Source organism: Monopterus albus, unplaced genomic scaffold, assembly GCF_001952655.1.
Source record: "Monopterus albus unplaced genomic scaffold, M_albus_1.0 scaffold11.1, whole genome shotgun sequence".
Taxonomy (NCBI): domain Eukaryota; kingdom Metazoa; phylum Chordata; class Actinopteri; order Synbranchiformes; family Synbranchidae; genus Monopterus; species Monopterus albus.
Window position 1 is genome coordinate 1348368 of NW_018127891.1, and position 17773 is coordinate 1366140.

Below are 17773 nucleotides of genomic sequence, written 5' to 3' on the forward strand. Positions count from 1 at the left end.
CAGCAGGCTATTAGTTTCTTCGGGATTTTGAACATGATGTTTAAAAGAAATTATTTCTTCCCTTGAGTTATTACAATGGCAAATGTCTATTTTCAGTTGCATTAGAAACAACATTATTGTGATATACTCAGTATTCCATAGCTTACTAGGCTGGGTAGAATGAAAGGAGACTGTCAAACATTATGTCGTTTATGAAGTGCCCGTTACTACATCGTCTGTACAGCTGCGCCCCATGGGTCCATAAGTCGCATTCAAACGAGCTCTCTGATTGGTTGTTGTCGGTGTCGCTCCCTCGATGACGTGCTTCCGCCGTCGCTGTACAACACGTGTATGATGTAGTTTCGAGCTGAAGGGAAAATTGGCTAACAAACTTGAGTGTTGGGGCTTATTTGTGTGGTTTGTATTTTTTGTCTGTAGAAGGCTGTGCCGATCAAGCGATCAAAATGGTGAAGCCTCGGTTTAAGGGGAAAAGCTCGATAAACCCCTCGACGTCCAGCAGCAATCCCGGTAAGCCGTACAATTTGTTTACAGCTAATGCTAATTGTTACTAACCCGTCATACTGTTCGCTGGAAAAGACGTGTTGGGATATTTTTTGTTATGTTAAAGTAGTCACTAGCATTACATGTACAGTGTGTCAGAATGAATCACATAGTCTGACAAACTTTAGTTACGCATTAACGTTAGGCCTTTCAGATGTCACACAACACTATTCAAGTTTGTCCTAAAATGGAAACAGCTGCCACTATTGGTCGTAGATTTCTCCTGAAGTAGCTTTGATATTGTTTACATACTAGAATTATTTTTCTGTTTATTAGGGTGACCTGGCTAAAACGAGTTTAATAAAGCAGCTGCACAATAAATAAATGAAATAGTAGTTAAGGCTGTAATGTTCAGTTTTTGTCTAATCAGTTTAGAGACAAAATGTTAAAAACACTTTACAGTATATAATACTGCAATTCAACAGCACCAAATGCTGCACTCTCGAAAATGACCATAAAAAATCAATCAACGCCTCTCTAAATAGTTCCAGTTAAAGAATGAACATCATATCCTTCATGAATGTAGCATTTATTGTAGTGGTGTTGTCTTAGTCTGGGTTAATATTATGTGTATCTAGTAATAATAATTATAATAATAATAATTTAAATGTGCATGTGCTTTACAGATCGAATCAAAGGTGCTGGCGGGAACAACATGAGGGACCGAGCCACTATCAAACGTCTGAATATGTACAGACAAAAGCAGAGATGGTAATGAAAAAGACTTCTTGTGAGCTGATGATTGGCAGATTGCTTGTGAAATATAAAGTGCCGTGAGTGTAAATGCTGTGATCACACTGACTCTAATATTTTGTTTCCAGTAACAGCCATGGCAAAGTCATTAAACCTTTACAGTACCAGTCCACAGTGGCTCCAGGGACTGTAGCCAGAGTCGAACCAAACATCAAATGGTTTGGTAAATGCACTTCCTTACTGTTGTATATGTAACCTGTGTCATAGCAATGTGTGAAGGGAAACTAAATTTGCTGATACTCTACTTCATGTATTATGCTTGTACTATTTCTGCTTGATAATACACAAGGCAACACTGAACACAAAGATATTTCCTGAATGTTGACTTTAACGTTTGTTTAAATTCCACACTGCCCTTACCAAAACCTCACCGTGTTGGTAATACTATATACTATATCTATAATACTATAATACTATATCTGTTTTGAAAAGCACTGTGCTAAATCTATGAGTGCCTATTACTGTAGTAAACTAGGCAGAATGATGCAATAGACTCCTCCAGTTTGCTCACGCACATTTTTAAACCAGTCATTACAGATTGTGTATTTATTTATTTATTTATTTTCCCACATTTGAATGGTAGTTCAGTGGAAGTTTTATTAAAATGGTATCCCTCCCTACAGGACATTCAGAAGTACTGGTGTTTGAATCGGTTAAAATTTTTAGGTTAGTTTAACCAGTTAAGTGGTGACGTTCACCTTGATGTTTGATTGTTCTTTGCAGTGATGGCACATGTTAAATTGACCTTTTTCACAGTAGACATTTAAACATCCTATAGCAGGAAAATTACAAGTGTAATTAATAACAGTAATGAATGATCTGTTCCACTCAGGAGTCAGTTTCGTGGTCCTGGTATTGTTAATGCTGGCTGTCTGAGACACTTGAACGGGCACAACCATTGTTGATGAAAGTGCTTTTCCAGCAATGAAAAGTCAAAATGTCTACTATGAAAAAGGCCCATAAAGGAAGATACATAAGAGACTTCTGTGGAAGTCATATGTTGTTCTCTAATTGCGAAGTCTGCATATCCCAGAAGTAACTCGACAGTGAGCAAGAGGGGATATTGGGAAACTAATAAAACAAGGGGTTATAAATTAATAGACAATTCAACAGCTAAACTATCTGCGTCACACTTTGCATCTACATTGCCTGTATTTCAGCAAATACCCGTGTGATCAAGCAGTCGTCTCTCCAGAAGTTCCAGGAAGAAATGGGAGCAGTACAAAAGGATTCGTATCGTGTGGTGATGAGACAAAGCAAACTCCCCATGTCCCTGTTGCATGACAGAGTCAAAGCCCATGTGAGTATAAAGGGTATAAGCATTTTATTACTGTACTTTTAAATCAAGATGGATTTCTTTCCTGTAAAGTCTCTGTATTTTAGGCTCTAGGAAGGCACTGAGGAGAGGATGCACATTTTTTGTGTGAATTAATAAATTTTACTATGAGCATAATAGCATATAAAGCTACTGATGTTTTTACCTGGTTTATATCAAGCAGTGCAGATGAGAATCATACCTCTGTTTTTTAGTAGATGGTTTCAGGGGATTTTATGAGGTGAGTTGAACACGAGGCCTCACTTTAATCCTCATTCAGCTTTCACTCTGCCCCACTGTGACCCTGGCAATGTGATTGGCTCGAGAGAGCCAGCACAATTCCAAATAACATTCAGTTCTTCTCTTCAGTTCTTCTCTCTTTCTCTTCCAACATATCATTGGACCTGTTTCAATGTTTTTTTTATTTTTCTTCTGTATACTGTCGACCCTCATAATAGTGATGCATGGGACTGGATATTTTTCAAGATATTTTCCCTTTTATATCTAATTATTGGCAAGTTGCCAGAAAAGCATGTGCTCTATATATTTGCCTTGCTGTCTTCATTTGCTGTTGTGTTCGTTCTGTTGAAATTGTGAGTATATTTGAGCAGCTTGTCGAGTCAGTGAAGCAGGTCACTGATACTCCTGGAAGGACAATAACACACAAATTAGTTCTAACACAGACAAGATCTGTAGTCCCTGTTGTTTAAGTACTGTCTCAATACAACATTACAGTACTATGTGTCTCATCAGCCATCACTTGTGCTGTAACATGTGGTCTCATTTTTCCAGTACTGCAGTCATGTTGTAGACGAGGAGACCGAGGTTGTCCAGACTTACTTGTCACAAGCTGTAATGCAAGTCTGATCTGATCTTTTTTTTTTTTTTTGATTTCTCTACAACTGTAGAACTCCAAAGTGCATATTCTAGACACGGAGGCTTTTGAGACCACATTTGGACCCAAGGCTCAAAGGAAAAGGCCCAGTCTCATTGTGGGGGATGTGAAAGATCTTGTAGAGCAGGCTGAGGCCTCAGCTTTGAGCTACAGTGCAGACAAGGACCGAGACCTGATGACTGAGGACACAGGTGTCCGGTAAGACTCAGTAGATTCTGTATCATTACTGCATCCAACTAATCAGGAGTAAAGTTGCTGAATAAAATTTTTATTTTTTTTTTTTAAACTCATTTTGCAACAGGGAAGAGGCACGTGAGGAAATATTCAAGAAGGGTCAGTCCAAGCGGATCTGGGGAGAACTTTACAAGGTATCATTTCCATCCTCCTCTCAGAGCTGTGCATTATGATAATTCTTACCATTGAATTGGCACATTGATAATTTGTTCAGCATTTATTCTGCATTGCTGACTGTTCTATTCCAATAGGTGATTGACTCATCTGATGTCATCATCCAAGTGCTGGATGCCCGTGATCCCATGGGAACACGCTCCAAGAACATAGAGGCATATCTGAAGAAGGAGAAACCCTGGAAACATCTGATCTTTGTGCTAAACAAGTGCGACCTCATCCCCACCTGGGTCACGGTAAGATATTTACACATGTTCATGTTTGAGTGAAAGTGGCTATGACCGTCTTTTCATAGTGTGAAGTCATGCGATTGTCTTCTTCTCTCTACTTATTTTTGAACCAGAAACGCTGGGTAGCAGTTTTGTCCGAAGAGTACCCCACTCTGGCTTTCCACGCCAGCCTTACGAACTCGTTTGGTAAGGGTGCCCTCATCCAGCTGCTCAGGCAGTTTGGCAAGGTAAGCACATGCCTGAGATTGAAAATGTCAATCTTTGATTTGTCAAGAACCTAAACCACTTACTGGTCCAATTAACAAGCACACGTACCACAGCCCATAGCTTATTGTCCAGCATATGGAGCCAGTATATTTACAACTTTTTTTTTTTTTTTTTTTTTTTTTTTTTTAAACAGTCTTGGATATTCAGTTTGTCTCCCACCTACTGCCTTGACTACCGAGTGTACTGATTACATAACATGCATCTCTAACCAGACATAATATTACATGTGCAGTGATCTAAACCTATCTGAACATACTATGTGTCATAGTGGCTGTGGAATCGAGTGCGTTTATAAAAAACATGCAAGTTAAAAGATCTGAGAAGTCTATAAATCAAAAGGTTTGATATTGAAATGGGATGTTCTTGTTAGATTTAATATTGTGATTTTAAGAAGCCTTAATGACAGACACAGAAAAACGTGTGTGTTCATGTCCTTGTAAACATGTTTTTTTGGACCACAATTCCCAAAAAAGTCAGAAGATAAAGTAAGAAATCTTTTCCAGAACAGCCCAGGACAAAGACAAGAGATTAAAGATCATTTTGTATCTTGTTTTTAAGTTTTTTTGTTTTAATGATTGTCTTGTTTACATAAAAAAAAAAAAAAAAAATCCCAGTTATGTGTTTTGAATAAACTACATTGCCGTTCTGGACCAATGTCAAGTTCACTTTGTTTTTTTTTTTTTTTTTTTTTGCAAACAGAGCCCCATCTAAAGTTACCTCTGACTGAGACTGTTGTTTAGGAAACAACAGCCTGACTTTATTTTTCGCTTCCCACAGCTCCACACGGACAAGAAACAGATAAGCGTGGGTTTCATTGGCTACCCTAATGTGGGAAAGAGCTCGGTCATCAACACGCTGCGGTCTAAGAAGGTCTGCAATGTGGCACCCCTTGCTGGAGAAACAAAGGTAACGCAAACTCCGTTTGCACTCTTGATATGCAATGAAGCAACATGAGCAAAGGAAAGTCTGTCTAGAAAGCTGTAAAACAAACCACTACTAATTACAGTTTCGTGATTTCTTAAAACAGTTACTGAGAAATCTAAAGATTGTGTAGTTCATCATAACATAATGGACATCTGACTTTGACGTGGCTCAAATTCCAGGACTGTAGAATATGAAGAAATGACCAGAGCAATAGCACAAAAATCTTTATAGAGGGGAAGAGGATCTTGTGAAATACCCTTACTTTTCCATGCTTGCCAAAGTTGTGAAAAAAATTTTTTTTTGCACATCAGTGAATCTGATGGGCTTGTGTCCGGCACTCCCTTATTTCTCACCTTGTCTTTGCTTCTCACCGCACACTTAACACTGTTTAGTCATAGTCAACAAGCTGATGGCCTGCAGCACTGCTGTGACTCATACCTGTTTCACACTGCGTTGTGCATTTCCTGTCAATAGTTGTTGTAAAATGTCTCGACCTGATGAACTAATCCTGAAAAACAGAACATTGTTGCATTAGGAGGGAGAAGAAGGTTCTTGCCCAGATCCAGTACAGTGTGTACATTGCTTTTACCAGAGTTAGTTTTGTATGTTGCTACCTCACTCATCATATTTGCCTCAACATTATATATCTGTAAATACCAAGAATGTAAAATAGATTTCATACCACATGTGAAAGTGAAATGCTTTTATCATAGACCTAATAAAATTGAGGCTTTTTCCATTTTAGGTGTGGCAGTACATTACTTTGATGAGACGCATCTTCCTTATTGACTGCCCTGGTGTTGTCTACCCTTCAGAAGACAGTGAATCTGATATTGTTTTGAAAGGCGTGGTAAGTCTCTTGTTTCATGTATTCCTTTATGCACAAAGGTTTTGTGGTGTCTGCCTCATGTACATCTGTTGCACAGAATAATTTGTGCTCCTCATAATGACAATCCTAATGATGTGATGTTGCAAAAATACTGTACCACTTATTCAGGGTAACTAAATGTCACTTTTGACAGCTCTTAGCTAACTGGAGTACAATGAGCAAAGAGTATAAAGTGGATTATGCTTCATAATGCCTTTAGTGGCTCAGATTCTGATCTTCTAGATCCTGTTTCAGGACCACGGGTTTAATCTGTTGGCCATGCACTCCCCCAACTGAAATGCTGCAGGTTCACATCTTAAATTGCACTGCACCTTCTTTCCCTTCCTCACAAAGGTTCAAGTGGAGAAGATCAAGAACCCAGATGAGCACATTGGGGCAGTATTAGAGCGGGCCAAACCAGAGTACATTCAGAAGACCTACCACATCCCTACTTGGAACTCAGCTGAAGACTTCCTTGAGAAGCTGGCATTTCGCACTGGGAAACTTCTGAAGGTCTAAACATTCCTCTTTCATGTTCTTGCTTGCGGGGCCATAACAGGCTATACTTAAGACTGTTCTGTCTAAAGTTTGTGTTCTATTTATTTATTTAATAAAAACATCTCCCATAAAGGTTCAAAAGGGGAGAAAATATGCTACCAATCCAACCTGCATTATTGGTATAATAAGTAAAATAAATTTTTGTTAAAGCATTTGTTAGGTATTCTACAGATGCTTCATAACATGGATGAGAGTAATTTAATTGTCCATTTTATAGTGTACAACAGCTAATCCATGAGTAATGCACCTGGTCTATTTTCTGCTTATGTACAGTACATTACATGCTGTACTCTGTGTTAAACAGATCAGCCACAACATTAAAGCCACTGGCAGGTCAAGTTAACTCGCTATAATGTCACCTGTCAAGGGGTGGGGTATATTAGGCAGCAAGCAAATGGTCTGTTCTTGAAGTTGATGTGTTGGAAGCAGGAAAAATGCCCAAGTGTAAGGACCGGTACCTACCAAGAGTCATCCAAGGAAGGACAACTGGTGAACCAGCAACAGAATCATGGGCTTATTGATGTGCATGGCAAAAGCTACTGTGGCACAAACCGCTGAAAAATGTGATGCTGCGATGATAGACAGGTGTGAGAACATACAGTACATTGCATCTTGCTGCGCAAGAGGCTACACAGAACTTAGACGCTGCTACCTGAAAATATCTTCTCTGCTGCAGAGCAACAAGATACTGTCCAGGGAAATTTGTTTTAAATAGACTAAATTTAAAAGATGCTGACTCAAATTAGGTTAGCTGAAGCTGCATTTGAACCTCAAACAAACTTTGGACAGAACAAACATAGTCTAGTTTGTCATTTTTTTGCAGCGTAATCACGTTCTGGGTGGAAACATTCACCGTCAGTGTGACATTGACTCAAACATATTCTCACATACACAAGACTACATCAGTATTGTTTTAACACCAACTTAAAAAATCCTGAACTATTCCTTTAATGTTGTGACTGATCGATGTATGCAAACTAGTAGTTTTAAATCTTAAGCATGAGCAGTGTGTTCCTGGTATTGCACAGGGGGGTGAGCCAGATCTCACCACAGTCTCCAAAATGGTGTTGAACGATTGGCAGAGAGGACGTATCCCATTCTTTGTGAAACCCCCTGGACCTGAGGGGGTTCCAGAGGTATGAGTTTATGGAATTTTCCGCCAGTGTTTTTTTGTTTTGTTTTGTTTTTCCCATTAAATTACTTTTTTCTACACCTGCTTGTGCCATGTTTGTCAGCCTTTGTTTTGCTACTGTTATTTTTCTAGGACAAGGAACTATTGCCAATTGAAGGACCCTCAGAGATGGTTGAGCATGTGCAGGAGGAAAACCTAGATAATCCAGAGACCAGCTCAGAGGAACAGCAGCAGCGGGAGCAGAGACAAAAGGAGCAGGTCCAGAAGATTCTGGCTAATGTGCGACAGAACTTTGGCAAGATCAACGTGGCACCTGAGTTCAGCGAGGAAGACCTGGTTCCTGTGGAGATGCCTGACCTGGACATATCTGATTTCTCCAGCTCTGATGAGGAAGGCAGCGAGGAGAAGGAAGATGCAGAGTACGATGGGAACAACATTGAGCCAGCTAATGAAGAAACTGAGGTCTGTGAGCCCGTAACGGCTCAAACGGGCAAAGCAAACAGCAACAAGAATTCACGGGAGGTAATCCGTGAACTGGATGAGAAGATTGCAAAGTACAAGCATTTTCTGGATCGGGCCAAATCCAAACGCTTCTCTGCAATCCGGTCAGTTGGCCATCACCCAAACCTCATTCATATATTTTTTTTGTCTTTTATCTAGTAAAGCAACATGCCGTTGCCATGCATTGTAGGTGGTTCATGCCCGAGGACTAGCAGTCATCAGTTTGACGGTCTGATCAGTGGCCTGTTTCCATAAGTGTTGCATGTCATTGTGTTCTTAAATGTACATCTCCTCTTGTTAAACTTCAACCCACACACTGAAGAACAAAGTCAAATAGTTGTATTACTCTGAACTTAATGTAATTACTGTTTATTTTAGCAGATCCCAATAGGAGTAAACATTTTAAACCATTTGGTAATGATTTAATTCTTTCTCTTGTCTTTAAACAGGATACCTAAGGCACTGTCTGACAGAGTGTTCACAGACATCAAGACTAAACAAGCGGCAGCAGCCAAGCAAGCACAAAAGAATGGTAGTTGATCAGCATGTTTGTCATGTTATGGCACTGAAAGATTTGGAAGATGTATTGGCTTTGGTTATGGTCCATAAAATCTTCCACCAGTCCTTAAAAGAGAATTAAAAGCACACTGTTATGCTGTCTTAGTAATACGAAAGTTAATTTTTCCATATTTGATGTAAAAATACATAATTTCACATTTGTATGGAGTTATTGTGATATCTGTAGGTATTTCTATTGCTGTATTATGCAATTTGTTAATACACCACTGTGTTGTATTTTTTGTTTACTTATTTTCTTATTCTATCTGTTTTGCTCACCTTAATTCTGTTTTATGATTACCCTGTTCTCTACTGTGACCGTGGGTTTTTTGAAAGGCACCTTTAAATGTATTAGTAGTAATAGTAGTAGAATATAAATATGCATATTTGGTGTCAGGTTGACATTGAAAACCTTGTCAGGCACTGACATTGGATTTTGTTCATCTTGGTTTGAATTCAGCTGCAGCCCAATGCAAGAAGAGGAAAGCTGAGGAGGTCGACAGGTCCAGCCAGCCACACAGACTGACCTCCAAACAGGTTTGCAGTGTTTGTTCTTTCCGACATCAAACAGTCTGTCTGACAAGATGCATTAGATGAATGTCAGTTTCTCTTAACTTGATGTAACAGGAATGACTATGTAAGCTCTGGTGTTTATTTGCAGACCTTTTCATCAGTTGTATTCTTCCCCTCTGTTCCTCTTTGCCTGTCTCTACAGAGAAGAGCAGTAGATCGCACTAAGAAGACGAAGAAAGTCGGCGTACGCTATTATGAAACGCACAATGTGAAAAATAAGAATAGAAACAAAGGTCCCAGCATCTATCACAGAGGGCCACAAGGCCAAAAGAACGAAGCACTAGGCTAGAATTATAACACACAACATGTAATAAATCTTTAAATTAGCCAGTTAGGCCTTGTTTTTATTGAAAATGTAGACTTTGATAAAAGCTGGAATGCTAAGTGTTAAGTGGTAGTAATCCAATGACCACTTTATGCCTTGTCTTGACCTGTACTGTCCCTTGGGAAAATGACTAGCTCACCTTTTTCAACTCTTTTTTTTTTTTCCCAACCATTTCTTATTTTAAGATTTGAATGTAAAAACAATTATAGATTTTTTCTTGACATTCAGGAAAAATGTACAGTGGTTGCTTAGGCTGTACTTTGTCATGTCAGGCCACTCAAGAAAAATAAAATATTTGCTGATTACACTGATATAATTGAGAAACAAGACAAAGGACAAAATAACCGTTTGTACTGGGAAATGGCAGCTCAGTTTTCTCTTGTTGAAGTTATTACTTTGGCACAATGAGCCCTTCCATTTGGGTCTGAAAAGAAAAAGAAGGTGGTATACATCTGGGGTCAAAAAGACAGCTAATGTAACATTAAATGCATCATCTGTAGACATATTTGTTTTGTATGTATTTATGAAACCACCTTGAGTTGCTGGTTGGCTCTCTTCAGGTACTGAATCTCCTCTTGCAGCAGCTTTTCTTGCAGATGTCGCTGTTCATTTTCTCTCTCTTCAATTGCTTCACATTTAGCTTTTTGTTCGTTGAGTTGCTTCTTCAGGTCTACTGTCTCATTTTCGAGATCAGAGTTCTACAGAATGTGGTAAGAAACATTTGTAAGCTAGTTTCAGACATAGGATTAATTATGTAATGTGTACTGCCACCGTCATTGTTTCACAGTGACTCCTAAAGTGAAATGGTGCTCTCTGCTGGACATCTAAATGAAAAAGTCTAACTGTATTCCCATCGCTTTAAATGAATGGCAAATTATTGCCAAATATGGGGCAAAAATTGAGATTTCTGGCTCCTGTGGTTCACTGGCTGTTGTGGGTCATAACAGATAACAAATAATGCAATGTCCTTACTCTCTTCTCCAGGTCAGCCTTGCTCTGCTCAATCTGCAGTGCTTTCCTCATGCCAAAAGCCACGCTGCTGTCATACAGTGCCTGGTAGGCAGCAATAGTCATTTGAATCTCATCTCTAACCCGCAACAGCATCAGACCCCTCTCAGCACAGTTGATGGTCACCTGTCTGATTAGCTCATCTTAAAGAAATTGAAAATTAGGAGGACCAGGCAGTTGTTTATTTGTGTAGAAATGTGCCTAGTAAAAATAAAGATATATCCACATGGACACAAAACTATTAAATATGCCCTTTAGTTGTGTAACTTCTGTGTATTAGGCAGTTTTTATTATCGTTATAACTACAGTGACCTCCGTAATCAGCAGCATCTTATCCTTCTCCTTACCAAAGCACTGGGAATAAAGCTCTCTTCGGATTGGGCAGATTCCTGTTTCCATGGCCTGCCTTTGATGCAGCTTTGTGTTCAGGAGGTTCTCTAGATGCATAATATCTGTTCTTGAAGTAGGTGTAGTGGACACTTTCTGCATCCACAGTTGGTTCTCCTGCATCCATTTCCTGAAATAGCAGAAGCTGAGATAAATGACGTGAATTACACCTGTTGAACAGTAATATACTGTAGATGGGGGAAACTACCTGGGTGGAAGGATGGTGTTCAGGATCGCCTCATTTTTCTGCCTGGTGGCGTCAGGTGATGCTGATCTTGACTTAGGAGGTGGTGGAACAGGGTTAGAATTAGTTGGCTGCTGAGGGTTCACTCTCAAAGGGCGCCCCTTTAGTCAAAGGTATTTTATATTACACATTGTATTGCCTTTATTTAATGTTACCTATACTGTGTAAATGGTTTTAAAGTGGCTGATACCTTTTTATATATATTTTTGCTTTGCCTTATGGTTCTGCTGCATAACTCATAAGAGCACACATTTAACAGGCTGAAAGGCAATGACATGCTGCTACAGGCTTAAAATTTTAATATACAGTAATGTGCAAATGTTTTAGATGTTTAGATTCTTGTCCATCAAGAACTCATCAGGAATCAAAGAAGAACAGTGGCAAGTTCTCCAAAATGCTTGGAACAACCCATCTTCTAAGGCCTACCTTTAAAAAAAATGTTTAAGGTCAAGGTGGAGAACAGATTTTCTCTTTTAATGCACTTTTTATATTTTTTATTAACTTAGAACTATTAGTGGGATTCTCACTCTGTAACATTTCTTATAAGCTTCTTCCCAAGTGCCTTAAACTTCGCAGTAGTTAGGCAATATAGCTGTATTTAAAGGACATACACACATAGGGAAGGAGCAGCTGGGGGAAAAGCAGCTAGCGTTACAGTTGTAACAATATTTTATTTAACCTGTATTTTACCAGAGAAAACCCCACTGAGGTTTCAGACCTCTTTTTCAGTGGTCCCCTGGCCCAGACGGCAGTATATATATAAAACAGACAACACTGAGATCACCGTACAGAAATTAAAAACTACAAAACACAAGTGCCAATCTGTTCTTTGCATTGCTGGCACACCTCGGCACGTCTACCTAGGTTATTCTACAGTTTGTATATACTACATCCTGTCCTCTCTTGTAATAATTTCTAGTTTTCTCCCTCCTGCCTGGCAACACTTTAATCTCCTACCTGCTATATCACATTATCTGACCTCCGTTGACATCAAAGTTATTTGGTGGCCTCACCCTTGGCGATTTTCCGTCTGTGCTATTGCTGATCAAAACTGGACTGTCATATTTCAGGAGAGACTCGGCTGGTGGAAACATTGCGTTTGCTATGAAAATAATAAAGGTATGTACTAAAACCGGCTTCAGTTAAACGGATACCTTCGCTGTTGCTAACGAAAAGTTCGTGCTTAGTGTTGTCGTTGTCACGGCAACAGCAGCCTGGCGATTCATTTTAGTTTAACCCTGGTGTTCTGTTTAACCGAGTGGAACCAACGAGGTGGACAGTGAGCATGCCGAAATAGATTCCCGGCGTACTACCGGAAACGGAAGTGAGTTTGCGAACAAAACAGTCGAAGTTTGTAATCGCTCCGATTTTAAGTTTTCGTTCGCTTTTATACTCCTTTGTGTTCTCGATAATGTGTATCCAGTCACATTAACGGTTGAATTGATATAATTATTTTGCAATGTCCAAAGAAAAGCGCCACAGGAGAAAGGACTCTCCGGAACGAGAGTCCAAAGTTAAGACGAACCAGGAGAAACAGAGCCCTGTTAGGCCACAGAGATCACGCCGGTCGAGGTCGAGATCCAGCGGTAACTCCAGTCCACAGAGGAGAAGGACAAGCAGGTATATACGGTATTATGTTCCTATATAGCCTCGGTGTGTTATTAATTTTCACAGACACAACATGTGCGTTCGTCATAACCCAGAATCACTTTTATTGGGCAGGTGTGTTGGATACACGAGGAATTTACCTTCGGTACAGTGGCTCTCAATATGTATGTACAATATTCTTCCGTAAGGCAACGAGTATACAAGTGAACTGAGAGAACAAAAAAGAGATGTGCATTAGCAATATAAAATGAAGTACTTATATAGAAATATAAATACACATAGATGCATTTTTAAAGATAGATATATACAAAGGTACATTTTCAAGGTATTGCACTGAGGGTTATCATTCTGTTATACAGTCATAGGTTAAGTGTGCATCAGAGTGATGGTCTGGGGGAGGAAACTGTCCCCCTGTCTGGTTGTCTTGGTGCACAGTGACCTGTAACACCGTCCAGAGGGGAGGAGTTCAGTTTGTGTTCATCATGTGAGGGGTCTGCAGTGATCCTCTCCACCTTCCTTTTGACCCGTGAGGTGTACAGGTCCTCCATGGAGGGCAGACTGGCACCAATGACCTTTTCTGCAGTCCTGAGTGTTTGCTGGAGTCTGTTCTTGTCCTGTTTTGGTTGCTGAGCCAAACCAGACAGTGATGGAGGTGCAGAAAACAGACTTGATGATTCCTCTGTAGAACTTTATCAGCAGCTCCAGGGGCAGGTCGAACTTCCTGAGCTGGTGCAGGAAGTACATCCTCTGTTGTGCCTTCTTGAGGATGGTCTTGATGTTGAACGACCACTTCAGGTCCTGGGAGTTAGTGGAGCCCAGGAACTCGTAGGACTTTACTGCTGATACAGTGCTACCAAGTATGGTGAGGGGAGGTAAGGTGGGGGGGCTCTTCCCGAAGTCCACTGTCATCTCCACTGTTTTGAGTGTGTTCAGCTGCAGGTTGTTGCGACCACACCACAGGGCCAGCTGCTCAACCTCCCATCTGTGTGCCGACTCATCACCGTATTAAATGAGACCAATGAGTCACCTGTGGAAATTTTGTAGTTTAACAGAAGGGCCCTCTGAGGTGCAGTCGTTTTGTATAGAGGGAAAACAGCAGCAGGGAGAGCGCACATCCCTGGGTGGCGACTGTGCTGATAGCCCAGGTCGTGGATGTAATTTTTTTCCCAGCCTCACATGCTGAACCCTGTCTATCAGAAAGCTGGTGATCCACTGACAGGTGGGGGCAGGCACAGTGAGCTGGGTCAGTTTGGAATGGATAATGTACTGGATGATGGTGTTGAACACCAGTCTGAAGTCCACAATGAGGACCTGTGCATAGGTCCCTGGGGAGTGGCTCAAAGCAGTTGCATTTTAATGGAAACTATTTGTTTTGTTTTGCTTTTTTAATAAAAGTGTAGTCCTAAGGGTCTCCTGTGTTCTTCATGTAGGTCACCTGCCAGGATGAGGGACCGCTCACCAGGTAGAAGAGTGTCGTCTCCCGCCAGACGAGGAAGCAGATCTCCAAGAAACCGGCGAAGTCGCAGTCCCCATCGTGGTGCTGATGTCAAAATTAAGAGGGTAAATATGCTTTAACTCATTAATAAGATGCTGTACAGCTTGGTAAGAATAAACAGCAATTCAAAAATGGCAATAGTGTACTTCCTTTAAGCAGAATATTGTTATACCAGTTTTTGCTGACATGCATTGCCCAAAAAGTGGGGACCAGTAGTTATCTTTTTTTTTTTTAACGTGTTCAGTTGCTGGTGCTGGTGTATTATGGCACTTAATTATATCACTGTGCCACTTGAAGTGCCATTAGCAGATGCAATTTCTTACTGGCATAAACCCACATGAACACTGGTTTTACTGGCTTTTGGTATCTGGCGCTCAGGTCAGTGGCTTGTTGTGCATTAAAAACTGTTGGTACCATAGTGTGCCAATTAGAAACTGTGTAAAAATGAATAAATGCACAGTTCAACAACTGAATAGTTTTGCGCAGGAGCGGGATGAGCCTCGAGTCAGTGGTGATGAGCGGAGGAGAAGAAACGACCAGCCAGAGGAGAGGCAGAGCAGGTGGGAATCAGACAGACCACGGCAGAGAGACCGTGGTGGAGACAGACACAGAGAACGAGATGCACGTGCTTCCCAGCAAGCTGAGCGACAGCAGCACAATGAGCGGCGCAGAGAGAACCGACAGCAACGTAAAGAAAACCAAGAGCATGATTTTGGAGAGTCTGAAGGAGAGAGAAATGGCACAAATGATCCTCCTGTTGAGAAGGAGAGGCCCAACTTTGAACTGTCAGGGGCACTCACAGAAGATACCAACACATTCCGAGGGGTGGTGATCAAGTACAACGAGCCACCCGAGGCTCGCATTCCTAAGCGAAGATGGCGACTGTACCCCTTCAAAAATGACGAACCCCTTCCAGTCATGTATATTCACAGACAGAGTGCTTATTTATTGGGGCGGCAGAGAAGAATTGCTGACATCCCCATTGACCACCCATCATGCTCCAAGCAACATGCAGTATTGCAGTATAGGTAAGAGTAACAACAACTGGCTTAGGTGTTTTGCTGTAGTTTATTGCTAACTTTAATCTATATAATTCAGACAAAATCTGTTCAACCTGTCATATATTTGGACCAGTATGATGCTTTGTGCTTGGATGATTTTGTTCTCTTATAAATAAAATGTCTTACTTTCTATATTGATTTCCCTAGACTGGCAGAGTTTACACGCGCAGATGGCACCACTGGCCGCAGGGTAAGGCCTTACATCATTGACCTGGGTTCGGGCAACGGCACCTACCTGAACAACCAGTGGATTGAGCCCCAGCGCTATTACGAGCTCAAAGAAAAAGATGTTCTCAAGTTTGGCTTCAGTAGCCGCGAGTACGTCCTCCTGCATGAGTTCTCAGACACAAGCGAGGTGGATGCCAAACAGGAAGAAGAGGACGAGGGCCTCGATGAGTAAATCGTTCCCATACTCTATATTGCCTACGTTGATTCAGGTAAAATCACATCATCATATTGTTATACCAGTTTTTGCTGACATGTGTTGCCCAAAAAATGAAGAGCAGTAAACATTTTTAAAGGCACATTACATTTGTGGTTATTGGCACCTTTTTCATGTGCAGTTGCTGTTGCAGTATTATGGTACATAATTATATCACTATTACATTTAATGTGCCATTAGCAGATACAAGTTCTTACTGGCATAAACCCATGTACGTGGACACCGGTTTTACACTAGCTTTTGGTGTCTGATGCTCATGTCAGTGGCTTGTTGTGCATTAAAAACTGTTGATACCATAGTGTGCCAATTAGCAACTGTGTAAAAATGAATAAATGCACAGTTCAGCAATTGATTTGTTTTGTGTCTCAAACATCGTTTGAATTTGAGGTTATTCTTGTGTGCAGAGTGAATATTTGCTACTACAAAGATGTTTGCATATTAATTCAGACAAAATCTGCAATATATACAGTAGTATTTTTTTTGACCAGTATGGTGCATTGTGTTTGGATGACCTGGTTTTAGGAAACGGCACCTATCTGGACAACCAGCGGATCAAGCCCCAGCACTATTACCAGCTCAAAAAAAAAACAAAGATGTTCTCAAGTCTGGCTTCATTGCGGTGAGTACTTGTCAGACACAGATGAGGAGAACGCCAAACAGGAAGAGGATGACGACAGCCTCTGAGTAAATTGTTCCTATAAACTGTACTGCCTACATTCTGTTAGGTATAAAAACATAATCATCAGCGGTCAAGACATGGAACAATGAATTGAGCTGGTAAACGAATGACTTTAATATTTAAACAAGGCTGGTTTGTATATTCTGAAATTATTGAACTATTGCTTAGACCTGCCACAGCTGTCTCAGAGAAGACTTCCTATTCTCAGGTTTGTGTAATGTCTGTGTGATGCATTACTGATCTTTCATCTGACAGTACTCGTCATAAAAAAGTGCCCAGTGCCAGGTAATGATATCCTGCTTAATGCAACAGTTAATTATATATTTTTGGATCACAGCACTGAGTACAAAGTATAGCTGAAGACTAATCTTGTGTCTAAGTCCAGGCTGTATCCAGTATGTCAGTGTGCATGTTAATGTAGAATGTGAATTTTAGATTCACAAATGTTTTTTGGTTTTTTTTTTTTTTTTTTTTGCTTTGTAGTGCAGAGAAAATAGCTAATGCTGTTGTTTCCTTGCACCAATGCATACTGCATATATAAACGCTTTTTCACCTGTGCACAGGCAAACAGCATCCATAGCAAATTTCTTTTTTTGTACTGTAAATAAAGAGCAAAATTTCTGTTGTCTAAAGCGACTTACTGTAAACACCTCATAAGATCTGTGTATTTTTTATTTGTACTTTATATGCTGTTACATACACTATACCATAGATATCAGAAGTGAATACTAATAAGCATTATAGGTATCATTTGTTTGATAGGGGTGCATTTATTATTCTTATTTTCAGACGGATCTACTTTTTCTTTGATAGTGTTTATTTATTGACGAGGCATTTATTTCTGTGCAAAAAGACACAATAAATACAGCTGGGACACAAAAAGCGACCGCGTTTGTTTTTAAGAGGCCACCACATCATTTTTATTTTCAGAAATGTACCCCATCCCAGAATTATTATTTTTATTTATATATTCAGCAGCAGGGGTCATGCGAGAGCCTGTGT

General features: G+C 40.3%; 3 protein-coding genes across 4 annotated transcripts; 2 read left to right on the top strand and 1 right to left on the bottom strand.

Moving 5' to 3' along the window:
* Positions 1–253: 253 nt before the first annotated feature.
* On the top strand, positions 254–10004 carry gnl2 (G protein nucleolar 2). Its single transcript, XM_020590248.1, is given in 17 exon segments — positions 254–507; positions 1167–1251; positions 1362–1456; positions 2454–2593; positions 3517–3701; positions 3805–3871; positions 3989–4147; positions 4255–4368; positions 5186–5314; positions 6078–6182; positions 6555–6713; positions 7787–7894; positions 8023–8495; positions 8841–8923; positions 9410–9486; positions 9665–9748; positions 9750–10004. Coding segments are annotated over 17 exon segments (2184 nt in total). The 5' UTR covers positions 254–443; the 3' UTR covers positions 9807–10004.
* A 62-nt stretch (positions 10005–10066) lies between these two features.
* dnali1 (dynein, axonemal, light intermediate chain 1) lies at positions 10067–12721 on the bottom strand. Of its 2 annotated transcripts, none has more exons than XM_020590227.1 (6): positions 12500–12721; positions 11451–11587; positions 11203–11372; positions 10820–10998; positions 10381–10545; positions 10067–10271 (listed from the first exon to the last, which is right to left on the bottom strand). In XM_020590227.1, exons 1-6 carry the CDS (start codon positions 12578–12580, stop codon positions 10239–10241), a joined length of 765 nt encoding a protein of 254 aa, XP_020445883.1. In that variant the 5' UTR covers positions 12581–12721; the 3' UTR covers positions 10067–10238. The 2 variants fall into 2 exon arrangements, with proteins under 2 accessions (XP_020445883.1, XP_020445884.1); XM_020590228.1 differs by having other exon boundaries at positions 11451–11521; positions 12500–12718.
* A 59-nt stretch (positions 12722–12780) lies between these two features.
* Positions 12781–17621, top strand: snip1 (Smad nuclear interacting protein). The gene is made up of 5 exons (XM_020590226.1): positions 12781–13106; positions 14525–14654; positions 15076–15617; positions 15798–16087; positions 16615–17621. The coding sequence occupies exons 1-4, from the start codon at positions 12946–12948 to the stop codon at positions 16048–16050; spliced, it is 1086 nt and encodes a 361-aa protein (XP_020445882.1). The 5' UTR covers positions 12781–12945; the 3' UTR covers positions 16051–16087; positions 16615–17621.
* Positions 17622–17773: the final 152 nt, after the last annotated feature.

Excerpts from the sequence above, each read along its gene's own strand:
- dnali1 (XM_020590227.1), bottom strand. The coding sequence starts at position 12,580 with ATGTTTCCACCAGCCGAGTCTCTCCTGAAATATGACAGTCCAGTTTTG. Across the intron at positions 11,373-11,450 it reads AACACCATCCTTCCACCCAG|GAAATGGATGCAGGAGAACC; the intron begins GTAGTTTCCCCC and ends CTGCTATTTCAG. Across the intron at positions 10,546-10,819 it reads AGGCTGACCTGGAGAAGAGA|AACTCTGATCTCGAAAATGA; the intron begins GTAAGGACATTG and ends CACATTCTGTAG.
- snip1 (XM_020590226.1), top strand. The coding sequence starts at position 12,946 with ATGTCCAAAGAAAAGCGCCACAGGAGAAAGGACTCTCCGGAACGAGAG. Across the intron at positions 14,655-15,075 it reads CTGATGTCAAAATTAAGAGG|GAGCGGGATGAGCCTCGAGT; the intron begins GTAAATATGCTT and ends AGTTTTGCGCAG. Across the intron at positions 15,618-15,797 it reads CATGCAGTATTGCAGTATAG|ACTGGCAGAGTTTACACGCG; the intron begins GTAAGAGTAACA and ends TGATTTCCCTAG.